At 38.8% G+C, this 20,371-nt stretch overlaps 2 protein-coding genes across 3 annotated transcripts in view; one reads left to right on the forward strand and one right to left on the reverse strand.

Annotated features, from left to right (window-relative positions):
• Window positions 1–2,952, forward strand: part of faf (ubiquitin carboxyl-terminal hydrolase-like faf) — a 44,599-nt gene extending 41,647 nt beyond the window's left edge. For both annotated transcript variants that reach the window (XM_019056174.2, XM_019056175.2), the window contains exon 39: window positions 168–2,952. In XM_019056174.2, the coding sequence (XP_018911719.2) occupies window positions 168–231 (64 nt within the window). In that variant the 3' untranslated portion in view covers window positions 232–2,952. The remainder of the gene's footprint in view (window positions 1–167) is intronic.
• Window positions 2,953–3,323: 371 nt separating this feature from the next.
• Window positions 3,324–20,371, reverse strand: part of Mid1 (calcium-permeable channel component Mid1) — a 138,656-nt gene continuing 121,608 nt past the window's right edge. The window contains exons 4-5 of the mRNA XM_072298236.1: window positions 19,243–19,429; window positions 3,324–16,075 (exon numbers count right to left, since the gene is read on the reverse strand). Coding sequence (XP_072154337.1) covers window positions 15,624–16,075; window positions 19,243–19,429 — 639 coding nt within the window. The 3' untranslated portion in view covers window positions 3,324–15,623. The remainder of the gene's footprint in view (window positions 16,076–19,242; window positions 19,430–20,371) is intronic.

Consider the following 20,371-nt stretch of genomic DNA (forward strand, 5'->3'; position numbering starts at 1 on the left):
AAATAGGATAAAAGATTTTGGAGAAAAGAAATTGGTGCGGTAGTTTGCCTTATCCTACTTAAAGTGCAGCTCGAATTAAATGTTGCCACCAAACAGTTACATCAAGAAGCTTCATCTTGTTTTGTTTTCTGAATGCAGTGAGTTAATTTTTCCTCTTGACGTTTCAGTTTGCGGAACCCAGAGCAAAACAAGCAGGGCGTTACAGAAAACCCAGAAAATGAAGGTTCGTGAGGGATAAGAGCTGCTGTATCTGTTGCTCAGCGTCACTTTTCACGGTGTTCCAATCACTTTCACTGCGGCCAAAGCTTCAAGGTGTTTTGATCAAAAGCACAGGTATTTTTTTGGCTGAAGCTCCACTAGTCTCCGCCCTCAGACGTCAATTTGTTTTAGGCTTTGACACGTCATGGTCGGGCTCAGTGTCACCTTATTTATTCGTGCGTACAGTTCTGAACTCATTTTGCATCTTTAAAACTTTTATTTTTTATGTCTTGCTTTCAAGGAGAGCATTAATTTGTTGTGTGTGCTCATTATCATCCTGTAATGCAGTGGAATCCATCTAAACAATTGTTTCCTTTGTTGCTGTAAGAACTGCAATTTTGATTTTGAGCAAGAAATGTTCCATTAACTTATCCTAGACTCAAGTCTACAGCAGTATCAAAAACTTAATTCGTGCAACACCCTTCAGCTTGCTAGGCTGTGCTCTTAAAGAACACACAACTAATTGTTATAGCTTCAGGTATTCGAGTACACAAAACTAAGATTGATGCCTTATGCTCTTCTATTCTCTTTTTTGTCCTTTTCTTTTTTATTGCGGGGAAGACATCATTCTACGGAGGAGACATTCAAACAAGGCTATTTAATTGTTGGTCAAACTCCTATATTAATGTTGTCGCAAGTTTTTCTTTCTGACACTGTTGGCTCCCTTCATAGAATTTTTAATCTGCTGTAAGAAGTGAAGCCTGGAAGGTTACTTTGGAATTTCCTAATGGGGTATGGGTACTTGATAGCAAGCATTGACTTCTCTGGGAAGTGTTTAAACTTGTCATCCCAGGCTGTTTGCATACTTTTAAGTGTATTGGACAATATGTAGATGAACAAAATGTTTTGACAGGCTCTTAAGAAATGGCCGAATTGATCAAATGAATTGAGTGTTAAAATTACTATTTTGAATCATTTTTTTTTACCCAGTTTAAAACTGCTCGGCCTTTTTCCTTCCTTGTTTTACAGAAATTTTTCTATACTTCCTCAATTGTCTCTCATTGATCGTGGAAGTACTGCTACGACTAATAGCTTCACTCATAAGTAAATGAAAATATTGAATCTTTTATAACCTTAAATAATCTTTGCTTAACCCTGAGTCTGCCTGCTGAAAAAGGTAGACAGAGGATACTATTTCTAATTTTTTTGATCGCTCTTGGCAGTTTTGTTTATTTTACAGTTCACTAAATTTTTTCTGTGGCTAATATTTTTCATTTTTGAAAGGCAGCTTTACAGTTCTGTCACCAACTTCAATCAGAATTTATATTTATTGGCATTCCTTGCACTCAATGAATGTTTAAGTCCTCATTTAAGAATTTTCTGGAAGGTTAATAGGTTCTACAGCAGTAAGGAAGCTTACAATTAGCATGGAGATTGGAGGGGTAGTGAGCTTTGATCTGGTTGTTGATAAGAAATGTTGCAAAAATGAACTCTATCATTTCATTATGATGCTCTTTTTCTCATCTTGGTTTATCATAGACCTGAAAATTTCTTTTCATTGAAGTGATTCTTATATCAGACATTTCAAATATGCCAGTTGTTTTTAATTAAATGAAGGAATCAAATGAGTCATCAAGTGGATTGAGTATAAAGCCATAAACACCAAAAATTGTGCTATATCATTGAGCTATGATTATTCCTCCCTCCAGTAGATGCCATATGGACGATAAAAAAGTACTGACAGTTCTTATTACAGTTGGTTTTTTTTTTTTTTTAAATTAATTTTGCCTTCGTCAATTTTTGTTTCCTTTTCATCTCTTAAGCCCTTTGAGTGCAAGGATAATGTGACACCGAAGTGGAAATTGTTTACCTTGGGAAGTAAGTTTTGTGATTTATAGTCCGCTGGAATCAAATTTTTTTTTTAGGGGGGAGGGAAGGGGCAAACTTTTAAAAAATTTTACCTTGTGATGTCACCGTAAATTCAATCATGGCTCCCAGAAATTTTAATTTTAATTCAGACCACACTCCATCTCCAGTACTCAGGCCCAGTGGCTTGAAACATGGGCTTAAGTAGTCACGCAAGTTTTCATTGAGAAAGGCAGTCGAATTTGCAACTTCTTGGGATTTTAATTTTGTCACAGATTCGTCTTCATTATATCTTGTTTGTTGTTAACCCTTCAATCTTGTGCCACACTGGAAGAATTTTTCCTTCCTCTTCCAAACATCAAAACGTTGCAAAATTGTGCTCTCAGATTTTAATCGTTTTGAATGCCTTTAATTTTATCTGAAATGCTAGAATCAATATTCTTGTGTATCATCTCTGTCCGTAGTTTTTCTTCAGTACGGCGCAGTTAGTTTTTTGAGTTATCAAAGTGAACACCGCTCCTTCTTTCCTTGCTAAAATCAGTCCACAAGGATAAAAATTGGAGTGAAAAGAAAAGGTTTTTGAAAAGCCGAAAATTTTATTTATTTATTTATTCATCTATTTTTTATTACGCATGAATAATTTTGAATTTTTGGTCTGTTGGCCCTTGTTATATTGTCCAGGCAGTAAAGTAGGTTTGGGGTTACTCACCCCTTGAAGTTGCTGTCTGTGAAATTTAAAGTCCCGTTTTTTACAAGCAAATGAAACCTGTGCTTTGTCTCATCGTTTTTTGTTTATTTTATTTGTTTTTATATTTGTACGAAATACTTTTACTGTGATGTTTCACTTTCTAAATTTATTTGAATAAAAGTGCGTGTATATATTACGTATTTTGACTATTCAAATCTTTATTCTACCATTAGGTTGTTCGCTTTTTAATTAAATAGATATTTAAGCAGAAGAGTGAAAATTCTATGAAATATATACCTAATACAGTTTGCACGAATGCTCCTTTGCAGCCATGCAATGTACCTAGATCCATGGAGGAAGACAGTTAGTGTTTGAGATGAGTTTGCACTTTAAAAGAACTTAAGGAAACTATGGAATTGAATAAACAGTAAATTTTTGTAATGATTTTTATGGTCAGAAAATGGGGGAAAAACTTTTGTCATCTTGTTTCCACATGAAGAATACAGAAGAGAAAAACAAAGAAGGAAAAAAAAAGAAAAAAAGGAGGAAAAATGGAAAAAAATGAATGATGTCTTGTTAAATTTGATTTAATTACAACAAGTTATATAACAATATGGAATTTTAACTAATCATTATCTTATCAGTAACCATCAAAACAAAACTAAAAAATGAAAAAGTATAAATCATAATGGATCATCAATCAAATAAAAGTATAAAATATTTCAACAACTTTTCACAAATTTAAATCTGTTTAATGTAGGTAATGTCCAATTTACTTGAATATAATTATTCTATTTTATTACAATAGTTATCTAATATTTAAAAATGTTTTACACGTTTACAAATGAGGTTTACCCCTTGTAATGAGAATCAATCTCAAGGTTGCACTCTTGTTGAGAAAATTGTGCTGTTCTGGCTCTTGGATCAGAGGCCTCACATTGCCATGTGAGCAGTTCATGTTGTTCAGAAATTGAATTTGTAATTATCGTTTTCTAAATGAAAAGTAAGAAGTTAAGAAAAAAAAAAGGAGGGTTAAAATTATAAGAGTGACACAGAGTGCATTTCTTAGACCATCGAGATTATTAATATACGACATGGAACATACTGCTCCATAATCCCACCACTTTAGTGCATCTCAGGGCCGAATAAGTTATTTAAAATTCATTGCATTCAATTGAAATTTTCTTTCTTAACGAGGTCTTACATACATGATCTATAGCACTGGACCATTCGACGAAGATAAATCTCTTAAACAAGAATGGAGGGAAACGAACATGATACACACAATACCAGACACAATCAGTGTTTGCTCAGATGCAGCATTTATTAAATTTGATGTTGATTTACATGGCACACTAATGTGAATTTTGAGGACCATTTTGGATTCCATTGGTTCTGCCTTTGTCACTTCTTATACCCATTGTGATATCATCATGGAGATATTCATCATTGCCTATTGCTTCATTGAGACTTCACCAGTCTTAAATACCGGGGAAGATTCATTTGATGAAATCTGAATTTCTAGCTTTTTAAGTAAGTTGCAATTAATGCCACTTTGGTAATTTTTACCAAGTGGTCACCAACAACTTTGCAAAAGAGTAAAAGAAGCAGTCATGGCTGTTGATGAATGGGTTTCAGTTGAAATATCTTAGCTCCATTCCAATAAATTCACCTCTTGAAGCTGAGATTTTTTCATTAGTTTTGCGATATTTTAAAATCTTAAATTTTGTTTCATTTCTTTTAGAAAAATTTACCGAAATACCTATCTCCTCAAATTTTCTGAAAATATTGTCTATTAAGTCTAGAAAATTTACAGAAAATGTTTGAGAAAAACTGCTGGTTAGTTTTTTTACAAGAGAAAAAAAGGGGGGGATGAGCCGAGTTTTTCAACATCACAATACAAAATTGTTCAACTTTAGCAATCAATATCCAGTACAGGATCACAGAGAGGGATTTATTTCCACTAACAGCTAAGTTAGTGATAAACAATCAACTGATGAGGTAATGGAAATAAAAGAAGTTCGAAGAAATGGGAGGAATGTTTGGGGACATATCTGACAAGTCCTAACAAAATCGGTGAATGCTAGGATTGTTCAACATTATGGAATGCCCAACATTTGTGAACTTGCCTCCCTAAAACCTAGGACTATTGCTTTAGTTGTGCATCTTTAGAGCCAGCAAAAAAAGCAAGATTAGGGGGCCAATTGGTATGTATACTGAGTTAGCTCCATGTTGCAGGTTTGTTTGCCGCCCGAAGCACCTCCTGTTGTGTGCATGAAATGCAGCTGATCAGCTGAAAGTGACCTCATGAGTTTTTTTTTTTTTTTTTTTTGCCAAATTATAAGGAGGAAACAATAAAAAACCTTGAATAGGTTATCAATCAATTAATTTAAGTGCCAAATCTTAAGGTTTTCAAAAATTCTTACTACACTTTAAAGTCTAACATCTAATCCAATTAACACTCATCAAGAAACCTAGAAATTTTATTGAGCAATTTCAAACAATTTTCCTCCTTCCTGTATGAAACACTTGGTTGATGTATTGCCTTTCTTGGGAGAAATTAAACTTCCTTGTAAGTATCAGCCTTAGTGAATTCCTCATCCATTATGGATGCACGAAGACCAGGGAGCATTTGGGAAAGACTGTGGAGGCTTATAGCTACTTGCCATGTCGCGGGTCCTCCGCGAGCCAATGTGACGGAACCACCCTTAAACCTAAAATGTACACTTCGTTCGGTCTCACTAGGACATGCAGTCAACTGTCAAATTCAGATTTGAATCCTAATTGGTTTTGTGTTCAGCTTTAAATTTTAACTAAGTATTGTGTTTCTAAGTTGAGTTATAAAAAATATAACATTCTAAATTAATTGAACGAAATTGTATGTACAAAAAAATGCAAATGCACCTTAATTACAATACCTACAACCTAATCAACAGTAAAATCTGCTGCTGACATTGCAAACGTGAGTATCATCTCTGAATTTTCAGAGACAGACGATAAAAATAAATTAATGTGTTTTCTATTCACTGATGGAGGTACATCCTTTATTTTTTCTCAGTATAGAATACAGCCACACTCGTTGGTAAAAGTTTTCTCAAAATGTTGCTGAGAGCTTCACTGTCGTACAAGCTGAGCATGGAATTGACAGGGTTTAAAGCTGTCAGGGTAGAGTTCGTCAGCACTATGTTCAATCTGAAGAAGTAACCAGTCTCACAGGAGTTCTAAATTTTTATTTACAGTAAATAAAATGGTTGTGTTTGCTGTTGGAGTAAAATTTAAGACTCGATTCCGTGTTTCAAAATTGGGAAGGGTTCAGTGCAGTTGGTGTGGCGTTTGGTTGATCTTTTTTACGTAAATTTTATTTGAAGATACTATCAACAACTGTAATCATGATGAGATAAAGTTTGCGTCTTTTGATGAGAAAAGACATTTCATAGGTAAATAATTCGGAATGTTTCCTGGCGCGCAGGTATCTAAGAAATAAATGCATGTAGTACAGCAATGGAGGGACATTTTGAATGTTTGGCACATTCTGAAGGAGCATTGACCTACGGCACCAAAAACAAAAACGTAAACAAATAAGTATTTTTACCTATGAATTTCATTTAAGATGAAGTTGTAAGTAATTGAAAAATTTGTGAGGTAGATGAAAATCAATTTTATACACCGCGTTAAAAATTCCTAAATGAATTTTTTTTTCAATTGACGAGGGTACTGCCTGGTGAGATAACGAATACTTATCACTCAGGTGGAAAGACTAGTCCTTAATTTAAAAAGAAAAATATTAAGCACACTGTACATTGCATCAGAATTCAAGAGTAAATTTCTGCAGTCGTTAGGATGCTTAGTAGCGGAGGTAAAAGTGGTAATTTTCCTAAATTGATGCTTCACTCTCTTGTACTGATTGGTTTTGTTTGTTTTAAAATTTCTTTTCATTCGCAAATTCTCTCCATCCTTCACCTAAATGAGTATTGGAGGAAATGAAAATTTTCACCGGGAAAATATGGGAACGAATACTGTTTTTCACGGACGTTACTGGCTGTTTAAATTGACCTCGAGCAGTTTTTTAACTCCCTGGAGATCAAATTGTATACCCGCAAAAATGAAGGAACTTCGGGTGAATCCACTGATCGTTACCCGAGAGCACAGCGCGCCAATCCCGCAGTTTACTATCACTTCACTCCCCGGGGTTCGTCATTAGTGAAAGGTGATGAATAAGCATAGGCAACTAATTTATCAAGAAATTAAAGAGAAGAGAGAGAGAGAGAGAGAGAGAGGAAAAAAGTATCCAAATTTTGCCAGTCATGAGATTCTTTCATACTTTATACTTTTTTAAATCGAGGATCTCCCGAACCCCCTCCCTCCTGAACAGTTTTACAATCCAGGAGAGGGATGCCGGTGGGGGAGGGGCGTGTGTTAGCGCAATGCGTGTAGTATTCATGCAATCTTGTAGGCGCTATGCGTTTCAGGCCGACTGCTGCTGACCGCAGTGTGTTTGACGCAATGCGTGAAGTATCATGCAGTCTTGTAGGCGCTATGCGTTTCATGCCGACCGCCGCACCGCTCCGTTCCAGGTCAAATTGCGTGTTTGGTTTCTCTCTGAACTGGACTACTCGTATTTAAAGGTATTGTCTTTTGTATCACCGAAAGACGACAAAATTACAAATTACTATACCTTCACTCTCAGGAAATGAGAGATTTTGTATCATTTTCTCGTTTGTAATTTATTTTCTGAATCCGATTTTTTTCTCTCTCTTTTTGACACCTACATTCAAAAAGATCGCAAAATTTGCAGCCCCCTACATTTTGCCGCCATGGGCCACCCCCTTAATCCGGCCCTGCTTCCTCCCCTGGCACGTTACGTTGCTGGCTTACGTTTTATTTAATGAGCAGCCCTGTGTAGAAGTAATGTATTGAAGAAATTCATTTCAACATCTTACTTAAAATTTTCGGGTACCCTGATTTTCTTGCCGATGTCAAAGGAAAAATGAAGATTTGACTGCCAATAAAAAAGAAAACTATACCGTGAATTGAAAATTAAAGACGGAAAATCTAATACATAAATTCGCACATAAAATCAAGAGCGGCAATATAAGTAAGTCTCTCATCAAAAACAAACACGTCGGTATCATGAACTTAACGTTGTGTCCCACATGTATATTCAATTAATTTGATGGTACATATAGAAAGTTATAGGATCAAAAAGAGTTCACAATCAACATGGTGATTCATTGCACTTTTTTAACATAAAATACTGAGTTCCTAGATACCCTTTAGTAGATCATCCCTCCTATCTGACTGACGCAGTATCAGTATGACACTTTAAAGGAGCCAGTCAAAGCACGCAGGAAGATTGGAATGCAAGAGTTCAACTACGTGTAAAGTGTAGTATACATGTTTGGTTACGTTAGTTTAAAAATTTGCTTCAGTACTTAGGTACGTAGGTCAAAAATCTGAAGGAATCGCACATTAATTTAACAGTTGGTGTTAAATTTTTCTAAAGGCAGTTTGACACGCAATTCAACCCTTTGTGACCAGACAGTGTATACGCACTTACATATATGCTCACTTAAATTAAAAACGAAGAAAAATAACATACACTTATTTCGACAGGATCACATTTAATACCGGCAGTGGTACCAAATAAACATTTTAGGCCAAATTCTATCAAGCCACAAAGGATTAGGTTGCGTAGCTGCATCGAAGGACAAGTGGACTACATTTTGCAATTTGGACCGCGTTAAACAGAAAGGAACCAAGCCACATCAGCTATTGCCAAATTTAATCGGGCAATTTAATTGTTCAGATGAAAACGGTTGTGCGGATTTTGTGATTGTGCGTAAAAAATCAAATTCCCCTGTTGAATTTGGCAATAGCTGATGTGGCTTGGTCCTTTTCTGTTTAACGCGGTCCATTTGGAACTATATAAATTCTAGCCTGGTTTAAAAACGACGTATGTGCCATTAGTTTCCCTTTGCATGTATGTGCTTTCCAAGAAGAGCCAGAATGTATAGTTCCAAATTGCAAAATGCAGTCCAAGTCATCGACTAGCACCTTCTTCGTAACCAGTGAAGTAGGTCATTTTGAGTTTCTCTTTGGGCAGGGTTTGTGCAGAATTCTCGCTCAGAAAGTTTCACCTTTAGAAAATCCACAATAGCCTGAAATTCGTTTACCAATCAGAGAGCGGCGCTGTTTTTTTTCTTCTTCTTTAGTATGAGGATTAAGATGACAATAATTTCCTTACATAGGTATACTCCGTTATTTGGGTGAGAAAAGCGGAAGTGCCTTCAATTTTGAACATGCAACACGCGCATTCGTGAAACACGAATTGTTGCATCAAGGCGCCACAATTGACTCAGCCTAGTCATCGTAAAAGGGGGAGAGCCTTCAATTTTTGAACATGCATCAGAGAAAACTGTCAGGTTTCTGTACGTGAAGTTAAAAATGCCCTGCTAAGTTTTTTGCGTATGCCACGCCTCTGTATACAAATTAGGAGGATGGAATATACCTGCCACAAAAATGTTCTTTCTTCAACCTTTTTACGAGTGGTTAGGATCTACTGTTATTATATGTTACATATCGGTGGTGAAACTGCAAGAATGCGTATCTCGGCGGCGGTGTTCCAGAATCTCCGCTCCAATTTAATTTTTTAAGAAGAAACCAAACCAACATCATGGTTGGACATTTCCTTCCATAGAGAATTTTTCCTTTCCAAGGAATATTTTTCAAATAGAGAAGAAAAATCTCCGAAATTCTCAAGAGATGACGTCTAGTGGTTTTCCATGTTAAAATTTCAGTATGACAGGAAGTCTGCAACACCGCAAACCGATAAATGCATTTCTGCAATGTCACCATCGATATTTTACATGATCATTTCTTACGTTGGTGCACACCTGTACCTCTTGTGCTTTATTACTAATTAGGTATACACAGAAAATTCCCATTCTTATGTTCTACGTGGAGCCATCATAATTATTCTATCACAGATAGGGCTCATGTCTCCTATGCCGTAAAAGGGTAATGATGTCAAATGAATATAGAGCCGCAATATTCGTACAGACTTTGAGAATTAAAGAAAAGCTAAGCTCATTACTTTTGTAAAATTGATTTTAGAGACTGAAGTTCTGGAAAAAACAGTAATATAACGGAAAATGAGACAAAACTATCAAGATAAAGGTATTAAATTCCATCAATAAATGAAGCTTTAACAAACACGGACCATTTTATAACATGAAAGAAATAAGGATTCCTGAAAAATAACAAAATTTAAATTTGCTCACAACTAATCAATAACCATTACCAAATAATTTTTACTAAAAAAAGGGAAAAGAAATCATTGGAGCTATTGCGAGGTTCTACCACAGAAAATGCATCTAGATACAAGTCGTAAGTGTCCATCTACCTCTGTGGTATGGTAGCTATCGAAGATTACCTATACTCACATCAAGTTTTATGGAATATTTTCTGAAAAGGGAAGAATCCAGGAAGTATTTAAATTACTCTAAGCCATTAAACGGCCCCAACTCGAGAAATACTCCCCTCGGCTCAAGAATTTACCACTTTTTTCTTCCCCTTCTCCTCTGTATTGTTTTTGACAAAGAACCCACTCAGCATGATATCTTAAAGCAATTTTGTTAATTGCTGACATATGTTGATGTAATGTTACTAATATGGATGGAATGGTAAATCAGTAGGTATTGTCCGGATAAGACTGACAATATCAACATTGATGTAAGCCTGATAGACCGGCAATCAAGGAGATGTCAAGAAGTGTCAACCTGATAACAATGTTGACGGGGGCATATCAATATTATGTAAGATTATTGTAATGTTACTTCAACCTTACTATCAATGTTGTTGCAATGTTCAGGCAAGTCCCTGGTAGTAGCACATCAACATTGATGCAATCTTACCTCTCTTATTAAGATGGATATAATAGGGCTGCAATGTTGATGTGTAGGTAAGATGTGCAATATTACACTAAGATTGTATTAAGGTTCTATGCTGAGTGGGAAGTCCTCAATTTTTAATGACTGGAATTTTTATTTATTTATTTGAATTTTCCACTATCATTGAGATTGGCCTCTTGGTTCGTGTCGAAACAATTAACAACAAGCAAACCCAGATGGTAGTTAGCAGCACAACCTCGCAAGAACTTCGTTCGCGGAGGCGGGATCAACAAAATGGTACCTTTCCCTAGCGTTGTAACAACAATATACAAACAATCTGAAAAATTTAAAAACAGTCGAAACTCGATAACATGAAAATTATAAAACACCGACATAGCTGGTCACAGCGCCGACATCGGCGACTCGACAGCAGTGGCGTGGCGTGCTTTGCGATATATCGATTGATATGCCATTTAAACCTATGGAAAAGGATCGATAATCAGGGTGTTCGCAGCGAACACCTTAATAATCGATTCTTTACCATAGGTTTAAATGGCAGAACATCGATATATCGCAAAGTACGCCACGCCACTGGCACTACTCGACAGGCAACAGTGTCGGTAAGCATCTGCGTAGGAAGGAGAAAGTCAAACAGTCGGCCAGTTTGACAAAGACTTCCAGTTTTGTCAAGCTGGCTACTTCTTCAAACCTACCTAGTAGTAGGTCGGGCTTAAAGGTGGTTTTGCACAGTGTAAGCCGCAGCCAAACCAAGTTAACAAAGCTTTTTCTACATCACTGGGAGGAAAATTAGTTCTTGGTCGATTCACTATCAAAGTGCAACCGCTGGGGGGCTGACTCGGCTCGGCCGTTTACCAGGGAGGCAGTGACAGCCAGCTATGTTCAGATATACTTTCTCGAAAACTCCTTCTGGAAGTTGACATACCTAATTTAACATTTTATTTTTCATGAAAAGTGTAGCTTTCAGAACGTTTTACTCCCCAGTACCTCGTTTTTAGCACCTGCTTCATTAATTACAGTATGGATTCGGCTTTCATTGTGGTGGGAATTGGATTAGGACAGAGGCTAAGGTGCGTGAAAACAGATTACCTATTCAACTTACAAACATTAAAGGAGAATTACCTTTAGTCGGTGATTCAGTCCACTTTGTGGGTATCGTAGCGTAAACATAGAGTCCCAAACATAATATGATTTTCATGAAAAAGGAAGCCCTGGTAAAAATTGGCAGTAGAATCTGTGTTCCAAAATACCGTAGACCTACAGTCGGCTGTAAGATTTTCAATAGCTTCTATAGCCGGCAACACAATTTCTTATAACCTTTTATAGCCGATGGTGAGTAGGTAAGCAACAGCCTGGCGATAAAGTGTATGCTAAACGTTACTAATTACGGATGCTAGGACTTAGTGAGTTTTTGGACTACCGCTCTCTTTTTGGGCCGTAGTTTCTTGATTTATTTTGCGAGGAAAGCTCCGTACTTTTGAAGGATGCCTGCCATTCCTAATATGTTGGAGCGCCCTCAATTTCGTATGATACTGTGCAATACCTCTGGTGTGAAATAGTTGCTTCAAGCGCCGTGGTACGTTGCGGCGAGGAGCGGCAGGCGGGCAGCCAGCGTAAAACGCGCATTGGCGCCTACAAACTTAACAGGGATACTTCACGCATTGCGCAATGCGTGAAGTATGCCTGTTAGGTTTGTAGGCGCCAGTGCGCCGCCGCTCCGCTTTGTGTTAGGCTCTAATATTTAATCTCGCGGAGTCAGCGTTTTTCAACTCATGACTTTGAAATGTTTGCACACTCTGTATGGATTATTCTCATTTTAATTGATGAAAAAAAATATGTAGTAAAGGAAAATATAATGTGCGTTTTGTAGATATTAAGGTGATTCCGTACAAACTTAAGGATTTACAAAGCACTCGAATCTCTACACAATTTCTTATAGCCTTTTATAGCCGATGGAGAAAAAGCAACAGCCAGGCGATAAAGTGTAAAGCCCGGCGATAGGAACTACAGCCAGGCTGTATAATTTTTTATCGCTTCGTGTAGTCCGGCAGTATGATTTTTTCCACTTTCTACAGCCAGATATATAATTTTCTATCGCCTTCGTCAGTCGGCTATAAGAACTCCCATGGTATTTTGAAACGCAGCTCCTATCGCCAATTTTTACCAGGGAGGATTTTGAATTGAAAAAAAAAGTTGAATTAAGCTAACCCAACGTCGCCTGAAGAAAGGCGACACCTCGACAGTGTACTTGCTTTAAAAGTAAATGGATTAAATAAAGCAAAAGTAGGTCAATTTTGTTGGGATTCTGGTGCATTTAATGTGATTTCAAAAATGAACCAAACTGTCTAAGTCGGATTCATTTGAATTCAATCTAGGATTGTTAATTGTTTTCAGGAACAAATTTATTAATTGTCTGGTTTTGGACTAAGCCTGCTTGCAGCGTCTCCCACAAATTTTTGATAGCATTTAAAATAAAGTAGGGATACACCTAGAAGTAGGGAGAAGAAAGGATGCCTAACGGTTTACTCAGATGAACCTTATTGTACCTATTTAAAAGAATAGGTGATGACATCTCTATTCAAGGATTAAATTTTCCTAAGTAAATTCAAACAAAAGTCCAGAGATAGGCTCAGAAAAAGTGAGGATTTGTGGAAGCACGTACCCCGGTGCGAAACCAGTATTTCGGCTGGATAGTTTTTAAGTCATCCATTATCCCATGGATAAAAATGCATCCCACACTCGAAGAAGAGGTTGGCAAGTCATCAAACCTTTTTTTCTCGAATCCTCGAAGGCGGGGAAATGAATAAAAACTCGAGCGACAATTAGAAAATGAGCGTGTTGTTGTTGTTCGGTATCTTGGTGAGCTGATCCTGTACATTATAAGATAGGCATAACAAACAACACTATCAGCAGGTTGCATCAGCCAGCGTTTTCGTTTCCCTCACAAGGAACACTTCAACAGAGATTGCTAATGGACGGTAGATTCTTTAATAGATAAAAGAAAAAAAAAGAAAAGTTTCTCGGAAATTCAATGACAGGGATTGCTGAAATCATACTAAATGATTTTGTTCGTTTGTAGGCTTGTTACGTGGTTACCAAGGTAGGTACTAATAAACGTCAAAAGCAAAATCATTCCTGAAGAAATCTGAATCGAATCAGACAAGGTTGAGGACATCGGAAAAGTTGTCGATGAGAGCTTCTTTCGATTCATTATTACATTATTGTCGTTAAAGGAAAAATATTTATTTTCAACTGTAGGAAGTTGCACCAAGGAAAGGACGAGAAGAAGAAAATATGAAGCCTCGAGTCTGAATACCTATCCTCGTTTTTTCGAGAGAAACTGTATCCTAGATTTAAATCCAACTTATCATGAACATCGTGCATTTATTTTTGCATCTGGAAGAGAACAATGTTGTGGTAAAAAAGTTAATTGTCCACTTCCTTCCCTTTGGACAAGGTTGAGAAAGTGTTTTCATATCTTGGACTTAAGTAGGGTGCAGAAGGAGGTAGGTGCTGATGCTCTTTTTTCTAAGAATATGAAGAGGAACTGTCCACGTATATCTTTAGACCGAGTTAGCAGTCTGGATTTAAGACGATTTCTCTTCTGAGTGAGCATTCTACTAAAATAGTGCTAAAAAAAGACTTGAAAACCTTTGGAAAATCCATCTAAATGGGAGTAAGTAAGGGTCTATTTGAGAAGATGTCAAAAATTCATGTATCAATCTACTGTTTGATTTTTAAAAGAGAATTAGATTTTTGCAGAGTTTTTTTTTTTTTTTTTTTTTTTTTTTTTTTTTTTTTTCAGGATTTAGTACAGAACCTAAATTTTGGTGCGCAAAGAATGCTTTAGTACATAATTATACTCAATTTATCTGTACGACCATACCTACCCATTTCCCTATGCACCGACTTGCTTCCGAGTTAAGTTGAACATATTTATGCTAAAAGGAACTATGTGCACGATTGCGCACAAAGGAATAGCGTGTAGCTTAGTTCCTTTTAGCATAAGCACGTCCAGTCATAGAGATAGATGCCTCCGAATGTCGGGCCGCAACCATCGAAATCCCGAAAACCGTGAATTAATTTTTAAAAAATGACAAGTAAAATATTAAAAAAGGAAAAAGACGAGTAAAAATTTTTCAAAATAGTTATCCAAATTACAAGGAAACTTTGAGGAAAATCTCGCAAAAAGATATAGTTCCTGCACCCAGCTCGGCTGAGGGTGCCTTTTGAAGTTGAGCAATGGATTTATAGTCTTAAGCCCCCTTCATGAGCCCCCCTATTTCCCCGGGCCGCGCGGCGCTCAGTGGGCAAAAAACAAGCTTGATCAGCTGAAAGACAGAATTCGAACAGAATGATACAGGTATTCATTACAGCGATTTCCAATCGAGGGATCATAATTTTGAGACGCCTGAACATATTATTTTCATGGATGATGTCCTAACCAAGTTAGATCCAGATATTTTTCTTCTTTGACACACCCAACGCGTCACGATTCATGACTAATTTTAAGACCATCGGGTCCGCGGGAAGTGGATGTGTTTTTTGAGAGTATTTGAGTATTATTTAATCAATTTTGAGATAGTGATACACAGGGGTAAAGGCATGTGCGGTAGGTAAAATCTCCACCGGTTGCTTCATGCCATTGGTCAATGAAGTTGTACTTCTTTTTAATTTGAGTTTTCATTTTCGGGTATATTAAGACCATTTTTTGATAACATTCAAATGAGACAACAATTCAACTTCCCACGGATCTGATTTTTTCACAAAATTCTAATTGAGCTGATAGAAACGCCACAAATTGAAAACATTCCACGAAAATTCTGGACATGTGTATCAGATTCAAGTCAGAAATTTTAAGGCGGAGAAGCGTTTGATTTTGCCCTCCGAGCGGAGATCTGCGGAGTTTGTCACAGACTCTACGCTTACCCTACGGCGGGAGGGGTGGGGGAGGGGGGTAGGGGTTATCGAAGAACCATGCTTGTGAGGAAAAACCTAACCCCAACGCAGATGAGGGTGAGAAGGACGGGCGGGAGGCGCGGGGGCGGGGGGTGAGAGCTGGCGACACTGCTGCACGTGGAGGAGGGGAGGGTGAGGGGGACGGGGCAGGACGTGTCGGGGGGATGTGTGGGCTGAGGGCTGGGGGCGGACTTGTTGAAGTACTTCTGGCAGAGGGCGTTGTTTTGTAGGCACATTTCGTGGTTCTCGCAGTAGGTGTAGCAGCAGCCGCCGATCTCGCGGGCGGGCGTCGCGGTGGCTCCGGCTCCGGGTCGCGGCGGATGGAGGTGCGGGTGGGCCACGTTGAGCCCGTTGGCCGCGTTCTGCTCGTCCTCCAGAATCTCCTCCGCCTCCTCCGAGACTGAGTCGCCGTACATCGATCGGGCCAGCTGCTCTCCCGTCTCAGGGATATCTGGATCTGCAACATCCCAAACGAACAACCTCAAAAATCCGTGCACAGTTCTTTCCTAGATTTCATTCCTCAAATTTCTCCATTAACCTCTTTTCTTCTCCTTATCAGGGGGGGGGGGGGGAGGACGGGCTCAAAATATAGAGTACATAGAGTCGTAATGTGAATGGGAGAGCTGGCGCCATGTTCTGTTCGGCGAGTTCCAAGCCCGGCGTGCGCCGAGCTTCGGTCACTTTTTCGATATATGTTCGATCCAAAATGGCGGTGTGGAATTCGTAGAAATGGAGATGTTGCAAGTGTGAGGAATTTGCGATTTGACTATTGATTCTCATGTGAAAGTTCGCGAGAAATACGATGATGCCACTGGTTTTCTCTGAAATCAACTCCTGAGCTCAAAAAAGCTCTCAAGTTGAGGTCAAAATGGAGGGGATATCCTACGCTATCCTGAGAGTCCACCTCTACATCAAGACAAACTCTTCATGCAAAGATAGGGAGCAAACACATTGACAGGGCTGCTACTTGGGAACTCTAAAACTGAAAACACGGCAACCCTGCAAATGTATTTGCTCCCTATCTGTGCATGGAGAGTTCGTCTTGATGTAGGGGTGGACTGTCAGGATAGCGTGGGATATCCCCTCCATTTTGGCGTCAACTTGAGAGCTTTTTTGAGCTTGGGAGTTGATTTCAGAGAAAACCAGTGGCATCATCGTGTTTCTCGCAAACTTTTACACCAGAATCAACAGTCAAATCGCAAATTCTTCACACATGCAACACCTCTACTCCTATCTCCTTTTCTCACATCGGATGGCTGAGTCCTTGTGTATAGAAAGCAATCGATCATGTATCGAATAAGTGACCTGGCGTGACACAGGAGTCTCAGTATTCGGGACCTGGAGTATGCTTAAAAGTGGCGCCACCTCTCCCATTCACATTACGACACTATGTACTCCAGGTCCATGCGTAATGAGGCTACCCAAGTATGACGAAAGATACGTAGGCCTCAAGCTACGAGGGGCTGTAATATAGGACCCTCATGTCAGCCCTCCACTTTTCAAACAAAAATAATATTTCCCAATTAAAATAATTTTTCCATTCTGTGTTATTTTATGGAAATAAAAAGATGGGTGAGAGGTTAATACTTACAGGCGCCTTACAGGCGGGAGGGGAGGGGGTTAACGAGTCGGCAGGAGTGCCTTACATAGTGCTTGAATGGTTTCACAGACTTTTTACTTTTTGAATCAGATTTGAAAAATGTCTGCGTTCAGCTATTCCCTTCTTTTCTTGGGAGAAAAATGCGGGGGGGAGGGGGGACTTGGAGCCATAAAATGTCAAGTGCTCGTACAGTAAGATTACACTTATACGTATTCGCCGGGGATTCATTTCCGATTGGCTTAGCCACAAACTTGGGGCTTAGAAATGGAGCGATCCATGCGGGTGTGGATTAAAATATTGGGAAATGATACCTCATTCCCTGCATCGCTATGGATCTGTGTTCGATCGGATGTAAATAAACGTGTTCATAAACTATGATAACCAATTTTGGGCTTAATCTTCAATGAAACTTTGTTGGAGGCAGAGCTTCCTGTGGAGAGGTTGGCAACAGGTGCAACCGATAGAATCCATCGGGCGTTGGCATCAACTCTTTCCCTTCCGAAGTCACCAGCATTTTCAAGCTTTATAGCTTCCATGAAGCAAGTGAAAGAGGAAAATGTCTTTACTCTCACGAAATTGATACTATAAAGCGCCTCACCCACGCTCAAACTATGGCGATTTAAAATAGCTCATCTAGGTATTATCCAGCCCTCTCATTCGGTCAGCGGCGCAAGTTTAAGTCTTCCACGATCCCTTTTAAAGCCTCCAGTTTGAGCGTGGGCAGAGTGGACGACAAAAAGTTGACACCCCTAAAAGCTGAGCATTCTAAAAACCCCTGGCATAAACACAGAGTTAATTTTTTCTGTATAAGAATTAGAATTACTTCAATCGTTGCCTTTGCGTTTCTGGATTAATGCCCAAAAGGTAAATTAGTCTTTTTGCCACAAACATAATTACTAACGCTTAGGTAGGCCACACACTTAATGGGTCCAATTTTCACTTGAGAAGAAAGCTGAATCCAGAAAATTAACGAAACGGGCACGACCAGTTTGGAAATCTCAATTTCATCTTCAAGTTAATCAAAGTCAATCTAAGTCAACTTTTGCCAATTAATGTAACTATCAAGTTTAGTCATCGTCCCTTATGAAATTAGGAAGAGCGAAGAGATGCGCTAAATATGATTTTCGAGCATTTTACCAACGAAAGGTCTACTCGAATTGGTATATTTCTTGTTTGCAACAATCCCATTTTCCAAAGAGGAAAAAAATAAACCTCATCCACCTTCGAAGTAAGCCCATAGATCACCACCAGATATGCAAAATGAAATGTTTATTCATTTGAAAAAGTTTTACGGTATCTCATGGAATTTAAGCGGTTAGGTATTCTATTCAATCCGCAACAAATAACATTCGAGCATTCGACAAGATATTCTGAAATTCGACTCATAATAATTGGACCACATTTTCCAGTAAGTATAACCACCATTTCTGGCTCATTTTAGAAACAACGAATACGCCATTGGTTTCCCTATGCAGAAATGTGCTTTTGTGAAAGAGCTGGAAATAGTGGTTCCTTATTGCAAAATGTGATCCAATTCTATTTCAAAATATTCAAAAATCGATTTTTTACAGTTCCTAAAAGACTTACGATCTTTTGAGACTTTCATGAAATTTTTAAACCAAATTGCATCTTTTAAGATGCCATATTTGGACGTATTTCTGTCAAACAGAACCAAGCGCCATAGGGGGAGGAAGATGGAGGGGGGCTTGGATTGGTGGCGGAATCGGGCGTCGGGCTCATTCCGTCCTATACTCGCAATGCTTTTCCATGACGCTTAGTTCCGTTTCACAGAACGTGCTATCCGGCATTCTAAGTTCCTCAAAAGGAACTCAAATTGGCGCTTAGTTCCGTTTGACAGAAATACGTCCATTTCATTTCTTATTTAATACATTTTTATCATATTTACAAATTACACTAAATTGTACAGAATTTAACGAAATTTTGATTTGTGACGACGACTGAGGATAAAAATGAGAGTGCAAAAGAGTACTGGTGTAAAATTGGTAAGAATGACGGGGTATTACCTAGGCACATGAATACAGGTTCGCCGGCGTAGTTGGTAGGCATCTGGGGGCTCTTGTCGGCGGGCAGGAAGAAAGGGCATCGTTGCTCAACAGCTCGGCAGACTGACCGGCAGGGCCTCACTTTGTGCCGACCCCTTCCCGCCCAGTGAGGCAATAACGAGGCACACACCCACCGTCTGTACGCCTCCTGAAACATCCCAAAACGTCCACCCATTAGATCATACTTACTTAAAGCTTTCCAGACATCAAGCACATTAATCCTCTTCAAAAATACACAAAGGTCCTGAAAATTTCAAACTATCCTCATGGACTTACCACGGCCGGATTTATACATGAGCCGTTGAGGCCGCGACCCAGGACAGCAAAAAATTTGCGAAGAGAAAAACGAGAATAGGGCACCGACGTTGCCACGCCGCCCCTCCGTCGACGCGACGTTCACGGTGATTCAACCCAGAAGAATTAAGTACAAGATGATGACTAATACAGACCGAAAAATAGGCGATGAGAGTCTGAAAATCAGCATGAAAAATGTGTATTGGGTACGTAATTTAAAAACGGCATGACACCAGGGCCGGATTTAGGGGGTGGCCACATGGGCCGCGGCCCATGGCGGCAATTTTAGGGGGCGGCAAATTTTGCAATTTTTTAAATGTACGTATTAAAAAAAATTGGATTCAGAAAAAAAATTACAAGCAAGAAAAAGTGACAAAATCTCTCATTTCCAGAGAGTATGGTACGTTCTAAGTTAGTCGTCTTTCGATGATACAAGAGACAGAACCTTTAATTAGTCGAGTCTGGAACGACGTGGCGCATACAGCAATGATGACGAGGACTTGAGATGATTAGGAGAAGCCCTCGGCGCGCCGCAGCGGTCGGCATTTAACACACAGCAGCGCCTACAAAACTGCATGAATACTTCACGCATTGCGTCGAACACAATGCGGTGAGCAGCGGTCGACGTGAAACGCATAGCGCCTACAGGACTGCATGAATACTTCACGCATTGCGTCAAACACAGTGCAGTCAGCGCGGCGCGGTGGCAGAAGTTAAAATCATTAAACCACATTTATGTTTGTTCTTTCATCATTTTTTTGTTCATTTCTTATGAATGGAAGGCCTTGTCCACACA

The sequence above is a fragment of the Bemisia tabaci genome, chromosome 3 (assembly GCF_918797505.1).
Source record: "Bemisia tabaci chromosome 3, PGI_BMITA_v3".
Taxonomy (NCBI): domain Eukaryota; kingdom Metazoa; phylum Arthropoda; class Insecta; order Hemiptera; family Aleyrodidae; genus Bemisia; species Bemisia tabaci.